Source organism: Zeugodacus cucurbitae, chromosome 2 (assembly GCF_028554725.1).
Source record: "Zeugodacus cucurbitae isolate PBARC_wt_2022May chromosome 2, idZeuCucr1.2, whole genome shotgun sequence".
In the NCBI taxonomy this organism is placed as follows: domain Eukaryota; kingdom Metazoa; phylum Arthropoda; class Insecta; order Diptera; family Tephritidae; genus Zeugodacus; species Zeugodacus cucurbitae.
In genome coordinates, this window is record NC_071667.1 from 47,160,836 (window position 1) to 47,188,819 (window position 27,984).

Consider the following 27,984-nt stretch of genomic DNA (forward strand, 5'->3'; position numbering starts at 1 on the left):
GATGACAATGGTGTACAACGAACTTTCAAAAAGCTCTGCTGTATCAAAGTATAAACACAGATTATAAATGTAAAGTATGTAAATGTGTGTATGTATATTTTCGAGTAAAGACATCGTGCAAAAGCAATGAAACAACAACAATGAAATAAGCGGCTACGAATAATCGCCTGCAGTCTCAACGCCAAGGTATTAAAACACTTTACTATTGCTACGTGATGACCGCGGGCATCAGCTGTTCGGACATAAGAAAGGCGATGCACATAAAGATGCACGACACCAGCATAACATTTAAAACGCGGCAAGAAAACGGTCGGCGCGTGGTGGCACGTAGCGGATGCCGACAAGGAAGCGCAAGAAATTGTAACAAATTTAAATGACTTCATTGCCGTGCGCACAGTGAATGTCAATGCAGCAGTTGCAACAGCAGCGCGCCAGCTATGCGGCTGGCTGCAGGCATTCTTTCAACCGCATTTGCCATTGTCGTCATTTTATTGTAATTGCGGCCATATTTGTTGGTGATGGCTGCGTGTCGCTGCTGCACACTGCATCATACAACGTCGGCAATCACTACTACAAACACACACACGCCTGCCATCAACCGAAGCCTGGTCTGCTACTGGGCCGCTTTTTTGCTCTTCCCTGCCTTCTGCCCCGTCTTTTGTTTAGTTGTCTTCTCCTTCTTCGACGGCACTTGTGGTTTATCTGCCTGCAGCTCGCTCTCGTCAAGTTGTATGCGCCGGAAGAGCACCGCATCGGTGTGCGCAGCAAGTGGCCTTGTTACAGTTTCATTAAATGACAATGACGACGTTGTTGTTGTTGCAAAGCATTCGCCTAAATTACGCCATAAACGCTGCTCTGGCGGCACTGCCAATTTATCGAGCAACTTGCCGCACAACTGCGGCACAATCGGTTGCAACACAATACCGCAGATGCGCAACGTGTCCATTGTCATGGCGATTATCGTCTCCAGCCGTTCGAAATTTTCAATATTCTGCGCATTTGCCGCGTCCGTCGTCGCCCCATCGCCGACAATTACAGCCGCTGCCGGGCGCTTTAGCTCCCATGGTCGTGCCGTTTCGAAGAAGTTATTGGCCGCATGCAAAGTGGATATTACTGTGTCCACGACCAAATAGAAATTGTTATCCGCATAATGTTGGGCGCAACGTGCTGCAAATATAAATATTAGTCATAAAGTTGCTAGTTGATGGATAATAAAGGGAATTTCAAGTAGATAATAGAATGAGAAATGGAATGTCGGAGACATTGGGAGTAAAGAGCGCGTAAAATGAAGTGATAATACTGGGCAACTAGTGGGTTTTTTATGGATGCGTTGATGAAAGAGATTGTAAAAATATTTATATTACTCGATTTGATTTCATAACTTCATTTCAATAGAGAGAGACAGAAGGTTTTGTGGAACAAACAAATCATACAGAAGACTATTTACTGGTAATTTGTGGCAAGAAAAGAAACAAGGAAACCTGATGTGTGTATTAAATGGATAGAGAAAAATATTTATATTCTGTTTTAATTCTAATAATGGCCTCATCAAAAGGAAACGCAACGAAAACGTGTGTAGATCCCTCGCAACTGCCAAGTAGCCAGAGAGAACTATGAACATCGGGTTTATAGTTATGTTTCCTACTCGACTTGTGTCTGTAAAAACTCGCCTACCAAATAGTTTAGTCTATCTATTTAATATTTACAAGACCATCTCGACAGCCATAGTCGGGTATATTAAATATAGAACAGTCTACTACTTAGATAGATAGAGGCTCGGGTGGATAATAAATATAGCAAAGCTTTTCAGAGGCGATTTAAAATTTAAACTGTATCAACAATAAATGCTGATTTCGCACCAAAGTTCTACACTTAGAATAGCTAATCAACTGGAAACGACATTGCGTTTTTAAGTTTTAACGTTTGCTGATTTTTCCATGAACCGCTTTTCAACACTTAAAACTTCACGAATTTCCATAATCGAGAAGAAAACTTTGCTGATAGCAACGAGAGTGCTGCTTTAAAATTTCTCTCCCAAATTTTCCAATTTAATGAAGCGAAAACGCCGAATAAACGAAACTTAAATTGCTTTAATGAAAGTTGTGAGCGTGTAAAACTTTACTAATCATCGTGGGAAGAGATTGGTAAGGGATTTGAGGGAAATATTGCAGTAGCAACTGGTGCGATGATGTATTCCCTGTTTTATATAGGTATGTATGTATTTGCCATTTCGCGCTTGTATATACATTTCTTTTCGCACTGCACCGTTAGTACGCTTAAGGCGCTAAAATCCAATTCTTTGCGTTGTGGTTTTAGATCGCACGGTGCTGGCAAATCCACCAGCAAATGCACTCCCAATTATTCATGCGGTTTGCTTCCTTTTCTCCATTGCAGGCAAGGGAAACTGTTTAAGGCACTACATACATAAATAAATACAGCTTATTTATACAGACGTGTATGAGCGTGTATGTAACGGTGCTACAAGTAAGCTACCTTCAATTTGCTGCAACGCGTCCTGTAGCCGCTTGGCTGCATCCATCTGCAACAAATCGGCGAGTGGCACCGCGTGCAGACGCGGGTAAACTTGTCGCGGATTAAGGGATTTCGCGCAAGCTCGCGATAAAAGATTTCCCAGCGTGTCTGCCAGTTCAGAGTTCAGGATGCGCAAAGCCTTCACGTTGCTGAAGTCTGCAAGCAGAAAAAGAGAGAAAGAAACGAAGGTATTAAAGTGGTGTATATTTGAAAAATAGAGAAATATCATTTTATGGTTGGCGTATAAAAATTATATAGATTCCATATTTATGCATTACCCAGGGTTTGTGAAATATGTTTGCGTGCGCGATGCGTTTATTGCACAATTTGAAAAGGTTGCATGCGCCCGACCCGACCCGAAACTTGTATTTCCGTTTGTAATGGATATTGTTATGTATATAAGTAATTAATCTAATTAACCATTTTTGTGAGTCTTATCGACTTTGTGTAATCACAGTTATTCCTAACACGTTCTACCCGCCGCATTTTTCTATGTTTCTATACATCGTGTGCACAAGATGATTACGATGAATATTTTGATGGTGATTTCTAGTATGGTTTTTGAATTAAAAGTATAAACATTTGTGGACCAGTCGTCCGTAAAAAGTACCTTTTCCAAAAATTTAAAAATTTTCATCTATGACAAAGAGCGTATGACAATGCCAATTTAATATTAATTTGCTAATGATGCTATATGATACGAGGGCTGCTATATATATTTCTGGCCTAATAATGAAAATAGAAATATTTATCAACGAAAATGGTTTTATTGTTTTTCAAAATATTCTCCATCAAGATTTATACACTTTTGCATGCGCTCAAACCAATTTTCGAAGCACTTTTTTGAGCCTGTTTTTGAGCGATTGTCAAATTGTGCGGGATCCAACGAGAACAAACCTTTTTTACGGCCAGGCCAGGTGTTCATGCAATATCGAATGTATGCTGGTGGGAGAAATGCATAGGCATGCCTCTAGCTGAAGGTATGTTACATGACGGTCTTGCATTATCAGTTCACGTACGGCATCGATGTTTTCTGGCACAACGGCTGTTTTTGGAGGACCTTCACGGAATTCGCCTTTGAGCGAGCGTCGGCCACGATTGAATTCGTTGTACCAGTTTTTCACAGTGCATAGGATGGTGCTTCATAGCCATACAAAGATTTTAGTTCATCGATGCACTCTTGTCGCGATAATCCACGTCGAAAGTTGTGAAAAATGATCGCACGAAAATGTTCACGAGTTAATTCCATTTTTTGGCCGAGATGAATTTTTTAATTCCCTATAAATAAAACAATTCACGATTAAATTACACAACGTTCTGAGTGATGTTATGCTAAAAAATGTCAAACTTTCCAATGGAAATGTCAGATTGCACCTGGCAACACTTAGTGTTGCCTAGGCTAGAAATATATATAGCAACCCTCGTATGCATAAATCTGTCTGTCTATCCTTTCCCCGAGCATCGTGTTCGTTAGTTATATTCCTATATGGTATATATGGTATACTTATAAATCGGTTGGATTAAGAGATATCTAAATAAAATTTTGTGAAAATATACCGTTAGTACAAAGTTTCCAAGCATTCTAAATATGCGTCTGTTTTCATATAGACTTTCTCATTCAGAGAAAAATTTTTATAGTTTTTACCACAAAAAAAACACGTTACTCTGAAATGCCAATGATGTGAACTAATTCAGTTAGTTTCATTTTACGGTCAACCAACAAAATTGCTAGAATTACTGTGATAATCGAAAACCTAAAACATTTTTGGTACTGAACTTAACAAGAAAAAACTTTCTCGGAAATAAGAACCAAATGGACCGTTCTATGTGATTGTGGGTAAATCATTATTTCTTTGAATCTTTTACAAAAACATTTTTAAATGATCGAAAATTCTGGCAGTTTACAAGTTCGCCTATATGCATAACTAAATGTATGTATATACAGATCCTAAAATTCAATGAAGCTGTGCGTCAATAAAACTAGACAACAGCTGACACACGCCTGCCGACTTAAGTACTTGTATAAAAGAGTTACGCACATATCGTACAAACAAATGCATCCATAAGCGCAAAACACACACTGTATTTAACACACACACACCTGTGCACGAATGTGTTGTCAAACTGTAACATATTGCGACGAAATTAATTAATGCAACAACATTCGGTTCGGATTGACCGACCACAACGAGTGCACAGGTCCAGCAATAACAACGAACAGCCATGCATGCTCCGGCATATTTGTATAGGATTCTTATGCAAAGCTATGCATTCGAAATCTCAGTAAAACATTTTGTTATTAGCCATTTGTGAGCTGTGACACGTCTACTCGGTTGGGTAATTGAACGAGAAAATCGAACTAATCGTTTATTTGAGCATTGTAGACGATTTAATTGCATGGCTTACTGGCATACTTCTTTTGTATTTTGCAATTCCAAAATTTAGTAGGAAAAGTTGAAGTTATGCAAACCAAATTGAAATGGATTTCCGCATAATCCATTGTTGGATTAATTCGTTAAAAGTGGCATAATAAGTGCTAAGAGCGATTAGAAATTGTGTACTTCAAGTTAAAGCAGGTCGCCGTAGGCCTGTTTAGACTTAAATGTTTTCAAGTATTGAACAGAGAAATAAGCAACAATTTGAGTTGTATACTCTCCATACAATAGAAAAATACATATGGTAGTTTCTCTAATAAAGTCCTCCTCGTTCTTATCGAAGGCTTACCCAATGGGTGGAAAAGTAATAAACCATGATGGGTGTGCATGTGATAGTAGAACGTCTTCAGGAGTTTAAACGGAGTATGCGGTGTTAGACAAGGAACTCAAAATAGGCCATATCTGGTCGTGAGCATATATTTTGATTTCAAGATAACTATGGTTATGAGAAAATACAATTTCAAATGTGTTAGTTTTAAATGTAATTAAATTCGTAAAAGTATTATTATTAAAATCCAATCTCTCCATTCCAAATCGGTTCGAATACCTAAAGAGAGAATAATAGAGAGAGAATACCAAAGAATCTGAAACTCGTGAGTCCGAACTCCTTAAACTATCCTAAACTATCCAAGAATATGTCTCCAAAATTTCAATTATGGAGCAGGAATCGCAGATTAGCATATTAATAGGGTAAGTTCAATAAATTCACGATTTTTTGTGAACGAAAACTTTGACACGCGATTTCTCGGATTTCCATTTGTATGATTTTTGCAAATTGAACCTAAAATAACTTAAGAAAGTAAACATTAATACGGTTTTTAAACGATTTAAAGTAAATATATTTTTTTTAATCTGCGAAAAATTCTTGAATTTTTCACTTTTTGTTGAATTTTCTTGGTTCACCTAGGAATTAAACTATTGAAAATTAAAAATTTCTTTTGTTTTTTTTTTTTTGTTTCAGATGAAAATTGCGACCTGCATCTTGCCCGCCACACAGTAATTGCACACTCGAGGCGCCTCCGTAAATTTCTTCAAACATGAAGAATATCTCATGTATAATAATAAAAAAAATTGAGAAGACTCTTCAAATATATAAGAATAAATCCTAAAAGTTTCATTTCAATCAGACACTTCTTTCCTTTCCAAATCCTTGAAAGTATAGATTTTTTGAAGTCTCTAAAGCAGGCTCCCCCATTAATCTTTAATGTTGGTGGGTTTGTCGTATATAAACTTGCCTAATATACAAAAATAATTAGTGACAAGTCATATCCATATACACGACTGGTGACTCTACGATATATATCTGTAACTAGTATCGCTTTGATGAAGTATTTGTACAAATTACATTATACATCTCACTATAAGGCACTTGACTTCTGCACACATCTAATTCTTATATTGCCCTACAATGATATAGGTTTCCGACAATTTGAGCAACTCAACATATAGATCAACCATTCCATTGTTCCTTGTGTAAGTTCGGAAGAATCTTGTATTTTGCTCCTTTAATGGCTTAATAAATTTGGATACCTGTAAAAATACACCGTCTGGTAACGCTAGAAACTTGTTTCATTACATTAGCGAGAACAAACCAGTAGAACATCTATGCACATTGAGTAACAAAATTTAAAAGCAATACTGTACATACATATGTATCTTTAAGACACAGAGGATTTCCTTCGTGATCTAGGCTATAAGCTTTAATCAAAGCCAAGGTGTTGCTCTTATACGACAGGAAGCAGACACGCCTAGTGAGTAAAAAAGCAGTTATCTACAATTCAACAAACATATTCGCACACTTTTGTATGTATTTACTACTCAAGGCCATTGTTTGGCAAGCCAAATGTCTACAGGTGCCCTTTTTAAAAACAAATATACCAAAAACTTACATTTGCACCAGCGTGCAGCGACTTGAAAGGAAATGTTGAACTCAGCTGCGCATACATTTGCAAATGTTGGCTAAGAGCCAAAATGATGTCAGACTAAAAGATAGACACATGCAAATTCAGAGTATATGTATGTAGGCCTCTCTAAAAGGCTGTAAGCCACCTTGTACCCTTGGTATATTTGCTTAAGTGGCACTGAAGCTGTGTTATGCGGTGTGCGCTGTTGTATATGTATGTATGTAAAGCCACAAACACACACATAAAGCGCTTGGAGCAACCAAGTCAGTGTAGGCAAACAAGTCAAAAGAAACGCCATAAGCTCTCACTTTGCTATGCGTGAGCGTCTGCAAATATCGGCATTTCACTGCTCAGCTTTTACAAGCCTTCTCCACTGCGTCAAGCAGCTACTCTGCCATGGTTACTGCCACGACGAGGTGTTGCAAGTGGTGTTAGGTGTATGCGCTTGGATTAGTGTCAGGGATTATGTAGGTGTGTGTTTACGAATTTCTTTGTTTCCAACTCTTAACAAGAAGCGTGAGTAGAGTTTCTTCGTTAGCAAAACCTGCTCACTAGACTGCTGCACACGCTCGGTAGTTGTTATTACAATTTCTTCTCTAGTTCTGGTTTCTGCGCTTGGAGTTCCATCGACAGCTCGGTCGAGTGGAGATAAGAAACACATTCAGAGAGTGAAAAAATGCAAGTAACGCCAGTTGCAATTATTTTAATGTGCTACAATTCCCAGGCATTTCTTTTTTTTCGCAAATTTTACAAATAAACACAAAGTATTGTGCTTAGAGTAAGGACAGTTGCGTAGGCGCAAGCAACATTGTAAACTTTGGATTGCAACACAAGCACTTGAAGCACTTACAACTTGCATTTACGTTTTTGTGTGGGAGCAAAAAGTTTGCAACGAGCACTTGTGTTATTTGTTCAAAACAGTAGCTCTATGAATTTTTAAGTGAACCACATAGAAGCTTAAGCACATATGAATGAATGTACATATGCATTTGTGATGATTTCATACTGCGTCTAACTAAGCCCACACTCCTTGCTCACCTGCGTTTCTGTAAATTCTGAATAAATATGATTTTACATACGCAGCCAACAATCGTTACATAGAAAACGAATAACGATTGTACAGTGCGTATACGTAACTTTTAAATGTTTAATCGTGATTTAATTGCAAGTACCCTTATAAATTCGTACATTTTTGAAACAGAATACACTAGAAATTTTGTTGCAACTTACAAGTTCTAAGTGCACGTAGCTTTTTAATAAATCAAAAATTGTGTTTAATTTACTCATACTTTATACTGTAACTCCCCTCATGAGTTTAATACAAATAAAGTAAAAATATAAAACAACTAGCTGACGGCGAACTTCGCCCCGCCCAATTTTTATTTGAAATAGTTAAAACGTTTTTTGAACTCTGTTCATTGCTTATTTGTCTGACCATACATATGTACATAACTTTATTTATTTCACGGATTGTATGTGATTTTTTCTTAAATTTAGAATATTGGAAGTCATAGAACTTTACCACAAATAATATAAACTTCAAACAACGCATTTTCATTTAATGTTTTTAGCAAGTGGCAGCTTTTGTTATGACAGCCTAAATCCATGAACATTTAAAAAGAAATATAGCCCCATCTACTGTTACATAGCGTACTTAGCGCCACCAACTGGTGGATAGCTCTTTGCTAATAATAAACAAATAATTTGCAATAAACAAATAATGCGACTATAAGGAAAGTTATAAACTATCCTATCTTTCAAGTTGGACCAAACTGCACACAGTGTTAAAAATTTCATTAAAATCGGTTCAGTAGTTTAGGAGTCCATCGAAAACAAACAATGTGACACGTGATTTTTATAAATTAAGATATCAATACCTAGTAAATAGTAAATGAGGCATAAATATATTTCTGATTTTTGTTTTTGATGGATGTTTTAAGGTTTGGTTTTATTTCACATGATGAAAAAGTCGTGCTCACACCAGAGATTAGAGACGAATCGATAATGCCATTTTTATTTCCATGTCTTATCCAAAAAATTCAGTAATCATCAAAACTAAACAACCCGATATGAGAATCCAAGATTATTTAACCTTGAATTAACAGAAGCATTGCAGTCTAGAAGGAAGTGCTGCCAATGATTATACCCAAATAATTTCTGTCTAATTTTATCTGACTATTCTAAATACCTAACGTCGAAGAGCCGTTCTCACAATAAAGATAAATCACCACCCACTACCACCCGATAATATTTTGGTTATATATGTATGTAGTAATATTTAATAATACACGCCTAAATTTTCTTGTAGTCGCAATAGTCTTACAGTTCCCACCGACTCGGTGAAAGTGAATGAACATACAATAAAACCCTTTAAAAAATTTAGGGAGGGAAATTTGTTTTATCTTCATATCGCACATTTACTTGAATAGTGTCACAACTCAAAAAAGTCGATTTTTCAAGAGAGCGATTTAAAGTATATCAGAAAATATAGAAAAATTCCATCAGTTGATTAACAAATCTAGTGGCCTGTAATATTTTAAATACAATGTTGAAAATAAATCGACCAAATAGAGTGTACTAATGCTTTTGGCCCACTTTGAATTATGTCGTTATTTGTGAAAAATATAAATAAATTTCGCCGTCATAAGTCAAATGTGTCGTTTTTGTTGGAAAAAATCAATACGCAAAATGTAATTACTTTTCACCAATATGGTTGTAACACAAAATATGTCTCTCTTTCAGAAAAAAAACCCATGCCTAATTCTGGCACAACTGAGAAGTGTCGTTATTGTGGTTAAAAACTAATACAACATAACAAGTTTTTTTTATACAATATGGATGCTGAAATTGCACACATTTCTGCATAGTCAACTCAAAAATCGTGTTTTTTGAGTTGTGACACTATTCAAGTAAATGAGCGATATGTATTCACCAGTTTCTCCAGCAGATGGGATATATATTTTTTAATACATTGATGTTGTATTAATTGATTGCAGTAGTATTAATTGATAACTACAAAATATCTTTTTGGCAAAAAATTGCTTTTTCTTTTGAGATGACGGCATTTTGTCAAAAAAAATATTTTTTTTCCTTCCATTAATTATAAAGTTATACATTACTTTAATGAAATCCATTTCATTTCTTTCAGTGATAAAATTTGGTATGAAGGATCGCACTATGAAGGGACATATTTGGATGTAATTTTTTTTTATTTTTAAATGGGCGTGCCCCCGCCCCCCAAATATGTTTTTTGTACATATCTCGGAAACCAATAGAGCTATATAAACCAAACTTTCTGCAGTCGTTTTTTTTTAGCCACTTCTTAATACAGTCCAAAAATTAAAGAAATCTGATAATAACCACGCCCACCTCCCATACAAAGGTTAGGTTGAAAATTACTAAAAGTGAGTTAACTCACTAACGAAAAACGTCAGAAACACTAAATTTCACATAAGAAATGGCAGATGGAAGCTGCACTCAGATTTTTTTACAAAACGGAAAATGGGCGTGGCGTCGCCTACTTATGGGTCAAAAACCATATCTCAGGAACTACTCGACCGATTTCAATGAAACTTGGTTTGTAATAGTTTCCTTACATCCCAATGATATGTTGTGAAAAAAGGCCAAATCGCTTCACAGCCACGCCTACTTCCTATATACCAGAACTTTAAAGACGATCTGAATCGAAAAGGGTAACTTTTTTCGTATAAAACTTAATTGGTCTAATGAAGATATTAATATCAATGTATGTATAAACCTATATTGCGCAATAATAATTCGGCATATTTTTTCTTATTTGAGAGTAATTAACTGTAAATACTCATAATTCAGTATGCTGCATTTTCCAACTGATTTAAACCGCAACAACTTCGATAAAACAACAAACATAACCTAACTTTCAGCACTAATATGAAATTACACATGGCAGATATGGAAACTCATTACGGTGCATTCAAATGAAAATCGTATATCATTTAGGCATTAGTTAAGAACATTTGGGCGCATTTTTGTCTTTTTTTGCATATAAGAATCAAACATAGTATGTATATGGATAGTATGTGAACACAATTATGCAATATCTGAGATAGTTTCATGCCAACGCTAGAAAGCAGGAAATGAGTAAAGATAGAAAAAAGTGCAATATTTCAATATGCTAAATACTAAACTATACGCAAAAAGTTGGTTACACACAATCGACACTACGTATGAAAAAAAGCGGCATTTACATGGGAATATATTGTAAGTAAATAGGTGTATGTGTGTGCGCGCAGATTCTAAAGTGTATGCAAAATGTTTCAGTCAAAACACACACACACCCACAAATATTTCATTGGTAAAATGTGCAAAATATGCAAGCTCACTGGAGCATGACTGCCGACAAACGACGCCCAAAAAGGCGGAAATAAACAATTTGAATATACTATTCGGGCACACAAACACGCACACATACAAATACACATTTAGAGCGCCATTGAAGCAGAGGCAAGCTACAGCTGGTGCTCAACCAGAATTCATGAACTCAATTGCAATGGAGCGAGAGGTTGCAATGTTATAGCATGTACTGTTGCATGCAACATATGTATGTATGTATGTGTGCGAGCGTGTGTAAAACATTTGTGTGCGCAGTCAAAAGCCAACTCTTTTGAATACTTTCGATGCGACAGGAGCAAAAGTAATGTATTCCGCACAAACAGACCCACGTTTAGATTGTGCGCGTGTGTGTAAGGAAATTTCTATAGAATACAGTTACGTGCAGTTTGTATGCTTGACTAAAGAACTGCCTCTGCCTTCTCGTATTGATTTAAAGTGCAGCTGCAAAATAGTTGGGTGTGTGAATAGGTATGCACGAAAGTATATTAGCAGGAAAGCATAAGAAATTATCGGGATACATATATATATATATATATATAGTATATATATATTTATGCATATAAAATTCGCAGGTGTGTTATAGTGCGTTTCTGTTGCATACACTCAGGCGAAAGGTGAGCAGTCAGGCGTGTAAACAAGCTGGTATGGAAGCAGACAACAAGACATACAATTTGAGCTAGTAGACATATGTATATTTACTCACAAACAAATGTATGTACATATGTATAATATATAGGCCTATGCAACAGAGTATGAAACATATAGTACGTTTCATGAGTATAAACGTGGTTTTCTGTGTTGTAAGAAATTGTATTTAAAAATTTAATACTTTAAGTTGTCTATATATGTTTCTGCTGGCTCTGAGATTTCAAAATTTTAAATAAATTTAATAAATAATATTTTAAAACAAGTAATCACAATTTATTTATATAATTTTATTAAGATAATACACAATTTGACCTACATATATTTTCAATATGATAGTGTATTCAACATATCATTTGTGTGGTTAGTGGGCGCGGTTATTTGCAAATTTCTCCCATTTCTAGTATGATGGGGTACTAGAAGGAAATGTGTTCAGTTAGCAGTTTGCGAGACATATACAAAAAACTAATTAGGGTGAAGGCACACCCCTACATTTCCAAAAAAAAAAAATCAACCAAATACGTCCTATAACTTGAGTGAAAATAAAGATATCTTAATAATAATAACTTCATACACAAATTACTTGGCACCCTGAAGAGGTTGGTACAGCATATGAGCATAATCGGCCCACTGCCACGCCCACAAAATGGCTATAACCGAAAACCTATAAAGTGTCATAACTAAGCCATAAATAAGTTCTGACTAAAGTCTGCAGAACTGCAGGAAATTATGACTGAGCTATATGTTATACGAACAGTAATCACGGAATTGAAGCCAACTTGATTTATCTCTACGGAGTTTTCTAAGGGGTTAAAATACGCCATCGAAAATGAAAGCACTTACTCAACATGTCCATTTAAAAATATAATATGATGAAATATTTTTTTTCTATATAAATTCAAAAATTCAAACACAATTCTGAAACGACGTCAACGACGTGACAACCGTCTCCCCTGGCTTTTTCAGCTGATATAATATAAAAAGTACATAAGTTTATCTAGTGTTCAAAAAATGTATCTAGAATAAGCATATGTATACATACACCACCCTTGACGTGGCAAATATGCAGATAGACTAAGTTCATCAAGGGTCGAGAGCATGAGTGAAAATGTGTTGCAGTAAAATTGTTCAACATTCTCCGTTAGTCAACTGCCAACAGTGTAGACATTTGTGGCACTCAACTGCTCTGGCAGCTAATAGCCGTCAAGCGAATTGCGTTTGATGTCTGAAGTAGAAAATGCACTGCAGTTTGGCAAATCTGGAATACACAAATTTTGTTGAAGCACCTACATATGTATATGCACGTAAATGCATTGGTTTACGAAAATACAAATATTTATATATGTTTTGGGTGTATCAAGAGCATTATGGAGGGAGGAAAAGAAATGCTCAAGAAAGTCGGTGACACTAGTGTCAACATCATACCTGGGAGTAGTTGTTGATGTTGTTGGGTGTTAACTGACATGTCAGCAGTTCAACTAGAGACACTTCAGTGCAGTTGTAACTTCCTAAGCAATACAACAACACCTTTGTTGTCTCAACTTCACTCTCATATATTTATTCAAATATACATATGTATATGTATATGCGATATATGAACGCTACTTTAGATTTCAACTATTATTTTAGGGGAGTATGGAAGAAGATTCCTCTGAATTTGTCAAATATCTAAAAAAAAAACGAGTCAAGTGTTGTGGATAGAATGGTCTACCTTTTCGAAAACAACAAAGCGATACGCCTAAAATTACATCCTAAACCATGTTCTGGACAGATAAGGCTAGATTTAAGTTTGATGTCTTGGTTAGTTGCCCTCTTGGCTGGTATTGCCTGCGTTCAGCCCTTCCAAAATAAGGTACTAACAAGTACAGTTAATGCTCCTTGGTATGTTAGATCTGCTGACCTTCATCGTGATCTTTAGCGTGAATTCAGTAGCAAATGAAATATCCAAAATTGCAAAGACTCACGAATTAAGGCTCAGACAGCATATAAATGAGGATGCATTCAGATTCATCGAAACTGTTGAGCGAGAAAACTGTTTGAAATGTAAAGAGGCCTTCAGACTTAGCAAGGCAACTGTAACAGCAAATGAATTTATGTAAACTTTAGCTTTTAAATATTTTGTAACTTATTAGAATTGAATTGTTGTTAGTATTTAATCATTGTGTACTAGGAAAAAATATTAAAAAAAATATAAATAAATATACTCCTCATAAAAAAGTAATTGCATTTTTTAGGAAATATTATCTTTTAGATTCACTTACTATAGAGCATTTATACATATTTATGTATATATATAAATTTTATTGTATACAATAATAGACTAAATGAGTTTAAACCGATATATTTGAGTCAATACAAATAAATTCCGATATAATTTATTTATTACAAATGCAATCAGTATATGAGTTTATGGAAACATTTTACATCCTTATAAAAACTTTATCACATATGTAGATATTTAAAACGGAAATTGGCACACAGCAACGGAACGGAAATTGTTCAATATATGAGTGCAGTGGAATATATGTACAAATCCATGCATGCACACACATATATATGTAGATATGTAGGTGAAAGTGCTGATGTATAAAAAAAGTAAATAAATAGCATATTACAACCAATGCAATTGAAAAATCCAATCAATCAAAGTACTGAAGTGAGTTCTTAATAAATATATTACAGTTATCAGTTTACGAAGTCCTTTAGAGTTCGAAATGTCCATAAGAAGATTGAAATATTAAAGTTGTAAAGTAAAGTAAACATAAACTAATAGAGTTATTAGCCCAAAAACAGGACATTTTTTATTACTTCGGATGAAGAAACATTACAAATGTAGCTATTATAGAATTTTTGTTTTTCTTATGGAACTCTGGTAAAATAATATGCATACATTACTTGTGCACTTAAATTCTCATCATTGTAGTAAGAGCGGACTATTTCGATTGAACTTGAAATATTTTCCGTTCTGAAGTTTGCTTTACATATTTTTAATTTCAACTGCACTTCAAATGCAAATTATGTTGAAGCGCCAGCAAAAATTGCTATAAGACACACACCACCACAATTGCTCAGGAGCAGCGCAGCCGTACCATCATAACTGCCCAGTAGCAAAATAATTCACTACTGAGAAAAGTAAGCGAGTTGGTAATGGGTTACGGGGCAAGACGGGGGGGTTGTTGTTATCTATAAGAAATGTGCGAATTTTATTCATATGAGTTGGTCATCCGCACAACTGATCGACCCAGTCCTCTGGATATGTGAGCGCTTCAGTACTAAATTTCATAGGAAATAGGTTGTGTGACAAAACCGATGCTTTTTTGTTGTTGTTCTTTTCTGAAAATAATTCGTAACCGTTAGTCCTGCCACGACGCCGACAATTGTTGTCTTTCAATTTTAATGATTGTCGTTTTTAGTAAATTTTAAGTATCGGTTGAAAGCGGTCGCGTGTGAAGTATTAAAAGTTATTTAAGTATGTACAGCAAACGTCATCAAAGAAGATTAATTAATGCCGAAATAAATGAAATTCTAAATATAAATAATTCATATGACAATAATTATAATCTTAGTGAATGTGACAATGATAATGAAAATGTGGTTGAAATTAACTAAATCGGTGTATCATTCAAGAAGTTTGAGTGCCTAAATAATGCCATATATGGTAAATTTTACTTTTTCGTAATTAATAAGTCTTTGTTTTGATACACTTTGTTTATTTTTTTAGAAGCAATGCAAGTGGAAGGTTTCACTAAAGGCGATTATGAGCGGGAGCTCAAAAGAGCTTTCAAGATGGATAAAAACCGATATCACAAAGCGGGCTCTTTGAAAAAGCAAAAAGATAAACAAATATAATAAATTAAGGTATGAAAACAATTAATTTAAGTAACATTGACATTATTTTTAAATGTAAAATCTTAATTATAGTAATTTGTACTGAAATGGATTTCTTTATTATTTCTAATTGAATTAAAAAATATAAAACTATAAGATATTTATTTTGGATTCGTTTTAGTAGGAAATGCGCACAACTGATCGATTCATATATTTAGGTATGTGAGTCGGTAATTCGCACAACCGACTAATTCTTGTCTTCAGAAATATAGCTGGGTAATGCGTACAGCTGATCGATTTGTATCCCTGGGTATGTGAGTTGATCTGTTCTGAAATTCCTAGGACATCGTTGTGTTAAAATTCAGCAGTAAGACCCTCACTTTGGCTCTTACCAACTCATACACGACCTATTACCTTTTGCTAGTGGGTGAAATTGCACAAGGGCGAAGCGATTCCGTGTTGGCAGTTGCAGCTGCTCATCGCAATTTATTATTACTATTTCAGTAATGTATTCTTTGGCATATTTAGCGCTGCAGTTTTGTGCGGTGTTTCTAGCGTTTACTGCGGCGATGCCACCATGATGCAATTCAGGTAAAATTTATAACTTTAGGGCATAAATAAGCTCTCAAAAGTTCTCGTGGAAGAAAAACATTGAGAGAGTTAGAAAGCCTATGGTAACTCTATACTGCTGTAGATGTGCTATTGGGAAAAGTGGTTTTTTGGCTCTATGAGGCCATAAGTAACGAAGTCACACTCGCTAAGTAGCTAGAGCGTCTCTGATTGGAACCAGCGTCGCGCTAAGGACTACACTAACAATGGCACTTAATGTTATTTTACACGTCAAAATTCAGGGTGAAGGTGCTACTGTCGGAAGCTCTCAATCAACAGAAGCTTAGACTACCAAACCACTGCAGTGTCTTTCAAGAAACCAAAGAAAAGTCACACTGCTTTTGCCTGATCTACGTACAGAGCACTACGGCAGATCTACCTTTCATTTCTTGAATCCGAAAACAACAGCACCTTTGGAAATGTCTTAAAGTGACAATAGGTTGTAACTGTAATAGGTAGTACTTCTCAATTGAGCCAGGATGAAGATATTAGTCCAATGCCAGTTTGACTTGAAATTTTGAAATACATATGAAATTTCGACTTGAAATGGCAATAAATAAATATCTCCACAATAACACCGTCATTAAGTTGAATTAAGGAAAAAGTTTCGAAAGCTATTTTTTAAGTGGCAACGCTAATTCATATTTCTACAGTTCATCCGTTATACTTGTCGTGGGAAATATGCAAAGTATGCCATTAGCGCTGTGCACCAACCAAACTTTCTCTGCATTCAGCAGTTACGGTAGTCGCTGAGCCTCGAATGTGGGATAATTTTTCGCTTGATTAATGCCATTTTCCTGCAATTGTAGCCATCATCTTGGCGATTTCTCTATTTGTTGCGAATATATGACACATTTTCCATGAATTGCCCCATCTGTACTCATAACTACAGGCAAAGTGTTTTTTAAACATCGCAGGAACTCTCCTTCTTCGATGAATGGAAAACTATTGGTTATTGCGAATTAATATTAACATATGGAGTGTATGTATTTAAACATTTTTTTATCAAAGGTTATACTACAATCTTCATAATGTCGACGTATAAAATATTGACTACATTTCACATCACACTAGTTTTTAGAAAATACTCGATAAAATAAAATTAGCATCCACCATGAAATTACCTATTTTAAAGAAGCATGTGAAAAATAAGCTTATATATATATATATATTTGGCGTAGGAACCGCTTTAAGCGATTATAGCCGAATCCACCAGAGCGCGCCACTCATTCCTCCTTTTTGCTTTTTGGCGCCAACTGGAAACACCAAGTGAAGCCAGGTCACTTTGCTCTTGGTCTTTCCACCGGAGTGGAGGTCGTCCTCTTCCGCGGCTTCCTCCAGCGGGTACTGAATCGAATACTTTCAGAGCTGGAGTGTTTTCTTCCATCCGTACAACATGACCTAGCCAGCGTAGCCGCTGTCTTTTTATTCGCTGAACTATGTCTATGTCGTCGTATAAATCGTACAGCTCATCGTTCCATTGTCTGCGGTATTCGCCGTTGCCAATGTTTAGAGGACCATAAATCTTGCGCAAAACCTTTCTCTCGAATACCCGAAGAGTCGTCTCATCGGATGTTGTCATCGTCCACGCTTCAGCGCCATACATCAGGACGTGAATAATGAGCGACTTATAGAGTTTGATTTTGGTTCGTCGAGAGAGGACTTTACTTTTCAATTGCCTCTTCAGTCCAAAGTAGCACCTGTTGGCAAGAGTGTTTCTGCGTTGGATTTCCAGGCTGACATTGTTGGTGTTGTTAATGCTGGTTCCCAGATAAACGAAATTATCTTCAAAGTTATGACTGTCAACAGTGACGTGGGAGCCAAGACGCGAGTGCGCTGACTGTTTGTTTGATGACAGGAGATATTTCGTCTTGTCCTCATTCACCACCAGACCCATACGCTTCGCTTCTTTATCTAGTCTGAAAAACGCAGAACAAACGGCGCGGTTGTTGCTTCCGATGATATCAATATCATCGGCATACGCCAGGAGCAATACACTCTTGTAGAAGATTGTACCTTCTCTATTTAGCTCTGCAGCTCGTATTATTTTTTCCAGCAATAGATTGAAGAAGTCGCACGATAGTGAGTCACCCTGTCTGAAGCCTCATTTGGTATCGAACGGCTCGGAGAGGTCCTTCCCGATCCTGACGGAGCTTTTGGTGTTGCTCAACGTCAGCTTACATAGCCGTATTAGTTTTGCAGGGATACCTAATTCAGACATCGCGGCGTAAAGGCAGCTCCTTTTCGTTCTATCGAAGGCAGCTTTAAAATCGATAAAAAGATGGTGAGTATCGATTCTTCTCTCTCGGGTCTTTTCCAAGATTTGGCGCATGGTGAATATCTGGTCCATTGTAGATTTTCGAGGTCTAAAGCCACAGACAAATAAGCTTATGTCTCTATATTTAAATACTAACAGACCGCAAATATTTTGAAAAATAATCTTGTACAAAGTTGCGAAAAATTGGTATAAAGGACACTTCTCATTCCTACCAAGAGAATTTTCTCAAGCATACGGCTGGAATCGTATTGGAATAACTGCTATATTATTGCCCCAGTATGATCAAAAGGCCTCTCCAATTGCATAAATTGGAAATTGAATTTAGAAAATACAGTATATCGAGCAAAGATGGCTTAAAAATGTCCTTCGGAAGGATAGGTTAAAAGTCCGAAATATACAAAATAGTTAATGCAATTTATGCCAAATCATATAAGGGATTTGCTATTTGGCAAAAATAATGCTAAACAAGTAAGGAAAGGCTAAGTTCGAGTGCAACCAAACATTTTATAATCTCGCAATTTATTGCTATATTTTTATTAAGGAAACACACTGATACCTGAGAGATTTACCGAAATTTTCCGTGAAAAGCTACCATGGGGCACTGAATTCTTCATATTCGATATCCGGGGCATTGAAAAGTTATAGTCCGATTTCGACAATTTTTTCACAAGTGATGCCACAGATCATATACAGTATTTGTGTAAAGTTTTATTTTGCTATTTTTATTGGTTCCTTATGTATATATTATAAAGTGAAGGAATAAGATGGAATTCGAAAATGAGTTATATGGGAAGTTGTCGTGGTTGTGAACCGATTTCATCCATTTGTGTTATCAGAGTGCAAAGAAAATATTATATACCGAATTTCATTCGAATCGGTCGAGAAGTTCCTGAGATATGGTTTTAGTAATTTTCAACCAAACATTTGTATGGGAAGTGGGCGAGGTTATTATCCGATTTCAACTATTTTAATGGTGTGTGGTGGGGTACGTAAGAGAACCGACTGCAGAAAGTTTGGTTTATATAGCTTTATTGGTTTGCGAGTTATATAACCGAAATAACCGAAATTACCCAAAAAAAAAACTACACCCAAATATGCCCCTTCTTAGTGCGATCCTTTATTCCAAATTTTACTTTTATAACTTTATTTATGGCTTGGTTATGACACTTTATGTGTTTTTGGTTGTCGCCATTTTGTGTGCGTGGCAATGGTCCGATTTCGCTCATTTTCGAAAGCAACCTTCTCACTGCGCCAAAAAATATGTGTTCCAAGTTTCATTAAGATATCTTAATTTTTACTCAAGTTACAGCTTGCACAGACGGACAGACGGACGGACGGACAGACATCCGGATATCGAATATTCGTCACCCTGATCACTTTGGTATATATGACTCTATATCTAACTCGTCTAGTTTTAGGTGTTACAAACAACCGTTATGTGAACAAAACTATTACACTCTCGTAGCAACTTTGTTGCGAGAGTATAAAAATATATAAGTAATATGTTTTATATTACTTACTTAGAGATTTTCAGTGGACATGAATTCTTCGCCCATTTTGTTAAATGCTTATTTTTGAATTGATTTAAAAACATTTTTTTGTCATCATATTGGTTTGAGAAAACTGAAACACACTCCATAAATTGCTGATTTGTTACGAAAATATTTCCAGCTAATTACGTCTGTGAAACAACTAGCCTACCCAAAAGTTTAATTTAAATAATAGAATTATTGAAGTAGAAAAAGAGTCTGAAAATTTACTGACATTTAACTTACTGCTCTTCTATTTCACTTTCGACGAGTTTTTATCGAGTTCAGTGCTCAATTTGTAGAACTAAGTTTATTGATTTAAGCGCCTTTTTATAAGCAACGTAGTAACTTGTAGGATTTATGTAAGTGGTTGCGAAAAGTGTAGACAAACCAGAGCAATGAAGAAGCGTAAAGGGTGATAATAATCCTGTCTACAACCGCAGCGACACCTTGTTAGCTCTATTACTAGGGTGAGGGGCACAAAGTTCAAAGTATAAATTTAAACAAAAATCACGGGTTCTGTTTGCGTTTGCGCTTTTTTATTTCACGGTATTCGGTTAACAGTTAGTCTATTTTCTATTTTTTACCTAAGGGTCATATGTTAGTCATGTTTACGATTTACATTTAACCTTTGCTTTTTGTAACGTATATAATTCGTTATTTACTGTAAAACTCCACTCAACTGTTGGCAGCGCGCTATCAACGCTTATTGGCTGTGAAATACGAGTTTAAAAAGTTCAAATTGAAAAAATTAATAAATTATAACAAAAACTGTATAAACCGCGGCAATAATGGCGAGTTGCGAAAACTTGCCAGTTGAAGTTATTTTAGAAAAGCTTTTTACAACAACTGTTATATAAAATAAATGTTTAATGCAAGCAACGCTCATAATCCGCCGCTCAGCCACACGCTGGAAGTTTTAAACCTAAGAGAAAAGTGAAGTGAACCAGTAAAAGCAAAAAGCAACATTGCAGCGAGAAAAAACACCGACAGTTGAATGGAAAGTTTACGATGTAATTGACTTTTATTTATTTCATTGTTGGCGATTGAGCGCGACGAAAGAAATATGCTCCAACAATGTAAAACAAAAACAACAAGTAAGGAAGGGCTAAGTTCGGGCGTAACCGAACATTTTATTCTCTTGCAATTTATTTATTTTATTTTACTAAGATAATATTTGACACACATATTCGGCATAAAGTCAATTGTGAGGGCTGGGTTAATTCCTGGACTTGCACGGACTCTTCACACTGATTACTTTGGTATATATAACTCCACTCGTTTCGTTTGAGGACATACAAACAATCTTTATGTAAACAAAATTATTATACTCTGTGCAACATGTTGCGAGAGTATAAAACACAAGGAAAGTAGTGTCCATTAGAGTGTGAGCCTAGCATTAAGTATGAGCATGAATGTCGGCAGGTAGAAAAGTTCACAAGTGTAGTTAGGCGGAAAGATAACAAAAAAAGTTAGGCGAAACTTCAAGTGTCTGTCTTGAGCAGAATTTTTTAAGGATCTCTTGTGCCCATGCACTCTTTCAATAATATTGTGTATGTTATATGTCTCGAACTATTCGTATTGACCACAGAGACTTGTTCCTGAAATTTACCAGCAATGTAGACGGAATCGTCCTATTTTCAAGTAAATGACAAATCGTGCAACAAATTTAATGAAGGAAGAGATGGAAATAATCGAACTCGATTAAATTTATTTTATAATAAATAATAAAAAAAAGATTTAATGAAAAAACGTAGCTTGTTAGACCACCTGTTATGGATGCAAATATTTCAAAATGAAGGGTTGCATATAGAGCCACCACTACGAAATTATTAATAAATCAAGGTGTATGTGCCTAAAGTATGTAAATTTTTTCTTATTATAATATTCAAGTAGCACACCAACAACTTTTACTATTGTTGTTAACCAAAATTTTCGCACCACCAAAACCAAACAATTAAAACCAAAAAAGGGAAGCTCCACAAAAGCATCATTTATTCACCAAGGAACAATGACTTACTAATTGCATTCAATGCGAGTAACCACAACCTACGCACACACTCATAAAACCTGTTCAAGTGTGTCTGTATGCAGGCGTAATGCCATATAACGCGAGCTATAAAGTGTTTGTGTTAACCAGAGGAAATTTATTTGGGTATTTAGGCTAAATGAATACCCTAGATATGTAGATATGTATTTTTTATGTGTATGTATGTATGTATATATTTAAATGTTTCGTAATACATTTAGCAGACAACGTATTCGACCATTAAGTATTCGCCGACGCAGAACAATTATATGCTCAAATTAATTTGAATTATAGTAGCCATTCAGAGTCAAAGCGATGGCGTTTATGTAAACGCGTGTGTAAGATAATTGTCATTGCTTTCGGAATTCCTTTATGTAAGAATATGTACATATGTAATAGTCTGACTTTCTCTAAAAAGGACGCAGAATAAATGTTACATACCTTGAATATCAGTCGAATGAACTGATTAGAAGAACTCTTGAACGAAAAATTATTGTTTCAATATTCATTCTCAGTTTAACAACTATGGATTTCTCTGCCAAGCAGACAAATTCTCCTTCTTAATTAATAGAATCCATTCTAAGCCCTATATTCCTTTCTTTAATTGCACTATTGCAATAAATAATATTGACTTTGGATCAACTACTTAACCAATAACCAAATGTAGTTATTCCCTCGAATGAAGTACAAACTTCTGGACTACTACAAAGGTGGTTGGGCTTCTATCAAAATAATATCGAGAATATAATTAATGTATAGGCGTATTTTAGGAAGTCGGTGTTCTAGAACTAGACCCACATAGTTCTCAAGTAGTCTACGTTCACAGTAGTTAAATTACTTAGCGGCGTTATATTGTTTAGACAGCTTCGTACCAATTTTTTCAAATGGCACATGACATGACAAGTGTAGAACTTTCGGTATAAAACTTTATTAAGGGAGGGTAATGAAGTATATTTTATTGACATGACGTGTGATACAAATAGGTGCTGAGCGTGGCAGTTTAGGGTAAAATACTTTAGCAAAGCAAACATTAGACCAGTTTGAACTAAATTTTTCACTCGAAATATGAGTGAAGTCCCGTATGTACCCAATGTAATGTACTCGGGATTACTTCAATTAGATTACAATAGGTGAATCAAACAACAATGAAGATATTAACAATAAATCGAATTCAACCTTTTCAACCCCAAGGTGTCGAATATAAGGATATGTTGTTGTTGTAGTAGTATGAAATGCTGCCAAAAAGACAGGCTTAACCAAAGGAGAAACGAGTGGCGCGCTCCGGTGGTTTCGGCTATAATCGCTTAAAGCGGTTCCTACTCCAAATATATATATATATATATATATATATAATGTTCATAGTTGCGGGTATATTAAATTAAATATATTGCCTACAAAGAATCTAGAGATTATAATACTGTAAGTGCTTTAAAATTAAAAGATATATTTAATAATAAACTTAATTATTCTCACTTATGCATCTACCACAGTAGTAGAAGCCCCTGGATGTGAGGTAAAAACACTAAATAACAAAATTTAAATATGACTGCATATTTGTGGGTCGCTTGTTATTACAGCTTTATTTATTCAACAACTAGACACTTCTACACCATATGCATAATGATAAAAGCCTTCTTAATGAAGGTACTCCAACCTCACTCAGGTTTATACATTCATACATATTAGCATATATAAGGTTATAATTTGAATAATTCTAACTTATTTTACATAAATTTATCTCGTTAGTGCAAGTTTTCCAAAGAAAAGGCCAAGCTGAAAATTGATGACATCCGTCTAATATGCAAACAAGTATATGAATGTGTGCGTACACCAAACGACCCCATTGGTCACATAAGTTAAATTCATCTTTTTGCATATAATTAATTATAAAATACTCAAATATGCATTGGCCTAGATGAAGTGACAATACAATAACCGAAAACTTCGCTCAAAACACTGGAAGACTAATCAAATTTTCAACTGAAAACTAGAGCAATATTTGTTAGGGTCCCAAGCACGGCTGGCTGAAAGTTTATCTATGCAAGTACACACATGCATGTATGTAAGCTAGTTCGGGTATATGTGTGTATGGCACACAGATTTGCCATTCAGGCCGAAAAGCTCAAACAAAACTACACACGCTCACCAACAACAATTCTTAAAATAACCACTGTTGTTGTTTGTTGTGCAAATCTTTTGCAAATGTGATTCGGAGACCACAGAAACAGAAGAAAATTGGGCTAAGGAAGTGCGTTAGGTTAAAGAAAGGTCATAAACAATGCATACGCATGTGTCTGTGTGTGTGAAGCAAAACTTTTGCAACAGCAGCCGACAAGTTAGAAACACAAGCATACGCACGCACTTTAAACCCAGAAGTTTAAATTAACTTATGGTTTTAAGAAACACTCAAACCACAGGAGGGTGCGAAGGAGTCACAACACCATAACAGTCCAGACATTGTGGCTGCATACATACATATAGATATGTATATACATATGAGTATATGAAGACTTGAGAAAATCTTTTTATTTCTCTTTTATTTGTTATTACAATATACATAAATAGCAGAATGAGAAAAGGTCCAGTCGCTTAAATAAATAAATAGAAATTTGTGCGTATGGACATTCATATAAACATACATATATGTGTATGTAGTTGTGTTATCAAACATATAATCGTACTGCTTAAATAAATTCGCTAATTCGCTATACTCACTTTAAGCCACAAGTGCTAGATTTATTTTTTTGTTCAAAAAGTCGATTTAGTTTTTCTAATTTGCCATGCTTTAAACATTAAATTTGCGAGTAACTTTTTTACCTCCACGAACATTTTTGTTGTTTTCCTCAAATATCCGTAACTATACTAGAAGTAGCAAAAAGTGAAAGGATAAACATCACGACTGCGGTCGCGTGCAAAAACTACAACTATAAAGTGCTTCGCTCGGTGTATTTTCTTTGCTAATTTCTTACTAAATATTTAAGTTGTGTTGTTTCCTGTATTTCTACTTTAAGCGCTTGCAATGTTCACTAAGTGCTTTCGCCGCTACCTACGAACGTATATACGACTATATAAAGCTATATAAATACGAGTTTATGCGCATGTATATATGCATGCTTGTGTGTTCGTAAACAGTTAGTTGTACTTACTGCCGTCGCTGTGTGCTACACCCTCACGCAACAGGAAGTACCGCAGGCCCTCCATTGTGTAAGTTTTGGCTGCCGCAACCGGATCCACCACGTTTTGCTTGCTTTTCGACATTTTTTGTCCGTCCACCGTCCAGTGGGAGTGCACGAATAGCTGTTGTGGCGGTTCCAAACCTGCAACAGAAAAACATTTAATAAACACTGCAAGTTGAAAACTTAAGTATCTCAGCGAGTTAAGTACATAAACCAAAGTGGGATAATTAACCGTAAATATGTTGTGAAAAATGCTGATCGTCAGCTATAACTAACTTTGATATACATAATCTAATTGCTTAAATGCAATTAATTATTGCAGCATTATCAGATTTGGACAGCTTAGTAGAAACGTATTCATTGGAGGAGTGCACAGTAGTGCACCTTTCGCTTCAGTTGTCTATTTGGATTAATTTGATCAATGAAATTTGAAATTCCGAAATAGCCTATTATCTTCTTTCCAAATAATATTAATCAATAATTATCTCCTCAGTTTGGTTTGCTGTTTGGTTCTCAGTGCCTTAAGTACAAATCATATAAGCCTACCACATCAGTAGTTCCGTGAAATGCTGCTATGGTCACAGCCATTCTTGGAATATAATTCAACACTGTTTCAATAATTAGACACTTACACTGTACAACACTTGGCTGGGTATTGGACCAAATTATTTTTTATGGGAGATTGAGTCATAAGTAAAAACAAGTGCATTCTTCGATTTTCGAATTTCGAAAAAAGTAGTTTAAAAAATTAATATTAATTACATGACACAGCTATTAAAAAATCCAAAATAAAGGTATAATCCAAATTTTCTTCTTCAATAAAGCTTTTATGACCGATGTTGTAACCACCCAGTATTTTTCGATACATAGTTCTTTTATTTTTTTTCGAAGATCGAACTTTGACCCTTCATGGCATCTGTTATATAAGCTTAACTGAAAAGTTGTATATACCATTGGATTAAGAGGAAAATGTAGATTATATTTTGGATTTTTTAAGAGCTTTATCCCGTAATTAATAAAATAATTTTTAAAAAATCCTTTTTTCGAAATTTAAACCCCAGTATTTACATTTTGGAGGCTAATTTAGAAAATCTGAGAATAAAAAAGATTCAGAAAAATTAATTTCGTTCAATACCCAGAAAAAAGTGGATCTTGTCATATAGTTTAATGATTTTGACACTACGGAAAACTTATTTCTGATTCTTACTATTATAAAGTGATAATATTATAATTCATATTATTTCAGATTATTCATCCTTTACCTGCAGCAATAAGAAACGCGGGCCAGTAAATGCCATGGAACTTCAAAATATCCTTTCCGATCACTTGTACACTTGGTGGCCACCATCTTTGATACTACAATAAAATAGAAGCAGGTATATATGTAGTATAACGTTATATATGTATATGTAGGTTCATCACCTTTTCATCAGGATATCCAGCAGATGTCAAATAATTAATAAGAGCATCTAACCACACATAAACCGTTTGTGATGCATCATCAGGCACTGGAATAGCCCAATGCACACGATTTGCAGGCCGTGAAACAGAAACATCTGGCAGTGGTTCACTTAACATATCCAAAAGAATTTTTTCAAATTTAGCTGGACGTATACGACCACCTTGTTTAACCCAATATAACACCTCATCTTGCAAAGCAGATAAACGAAACATATAATTAGTTTCTTCAGTCCATTCAACAGGATGGCCAGATTCGAGTGAAAAACGAGCGCCGGTCGTAGAGTCTAAACGCAGCTGGGAATCTGTAAGGAAGGTCTCATCCGATACGCAGTACCAACCGCTATAGGCAGCTGAGTATATGTGACCACGTGTGTGCAGAGTGCGCTGGAAGTCAATAGCATTGTTTAATTTTTTTTTCTTTATTATTTTTAATACGCACCCAAAAATGAGACACCACCTTCTTATGTCGGTCTTCAGTTGTGCGTATAAAATCTGTGTTTGTTATACCAGCTTCGCCGAATAGTTGCCTATAGCGTGCTGATATGTTGTCGCAGTATTGTGCAACTGGTACTCCTTGCGTCGCCGCAGCTTGTTGGATTTTTGTGCCATGTTCATCGGTACCAGTGCAGAGATGTACTGATTGCTCAGGATGTTTCAAACGTTGGTAGCGACACAGTGCATCTGTTATCACAGCAGAATAAAGATGGCCAATGTGAGGAGCTGCATATAAAATCCAAAATAAATACATTTACCGCTGGTAAGGGATTGTCGTAGTACTAACCAGCATTAACGTAAAAAATTGGTGTTGTTGCATAAAATCCTTGACTAGCTTGTACGCAGTATCGACGCACAGTGTTCCATTTATTACTAAACATTATATTTTGCTAAAATACTCTACATTTAGTTCAACAATTTTTAGTTTTCGTAGATGTTGAGTAATTAAGATGTGCACTTCTGATTGCCGGTGATTTATTTATCAGTTGTAAAACAGCTGTAGCTTATTTACGTATTCTAGACACAAACCAAAAATTTTCAGAGTTGCATTTTTAGTAAAATGAAGTTCAGTATTTAATAACAGAAACAAATAAGAGGTTATGCCGATTTAGTGTGTTTCAAAAAAGTAGTGGAAACGTTATCTAATTAGATTGTGCCAATATTTCCTTAATATAATAGTTAACGACGTAACC

General features: G+C 35.5%; 1 protein-coding gene across 1 annotated transcript; it reads right to left on the reverse strand.

Moving 5' to 3' along the window:
- Nucleotides 1–184: 184 nt before the first annotated feature.
- Aats-met (methionine--tRNA ligase, mitochondrial) lies at nucleotides 185–27,787 on the reverse strand. Its single transcript, XM_011184242.3, has 7 exons — nucleotides 27,579–27,787; nucleotides 27,237–27,517; nucleotides 26,759–27,181; nucleotides 26,599–26,692; nucleotides 25,307–25,477; nucleotides 2,494–2,688; nucleotides 185–1,167 (listed from the first exon to the last, which is right to left on the reverse strand). The coding sequence occupies exons 1-7, from the start codon at nucleotides 27,670–27,672 to the stop codon at nucleotides 614–616; spliced, it is 1,812 nt and encodes a 603-aa protein (XP_011182544.2). The 5' UTR covers nucleotides 27,673–27,787; the 3' UTR covers nucleotides 185–613.
- Nucleotides 27,788–27,984: the final 197 nt, after the last annotated feature.

Bases quoted from the DNA above. Each gene is read 5' to 3' on its own strand.
- Aats-met (XM_011184242.3), bottom strand. From the start codon at position 27,672: ATGTTTAGTAATAAATGGAACACTGTGCGTCGATACTGCGTACAAGCT. The intron at 25,478-26,598 runs GTAAAGGATGAA...TTTCTGTTGCAG, and splicing joins CGCGTTTCTTATTGCTGCAG to GTTTGGAACCGCCACAACAG. The intron at 2,689-25,306 runs GTAAGTACAACT...TTCTGCTTGCAG, and splicing joins TGTAGCACACAGCGACGGCA to ACTTCAGCAACGTGAAGGCT.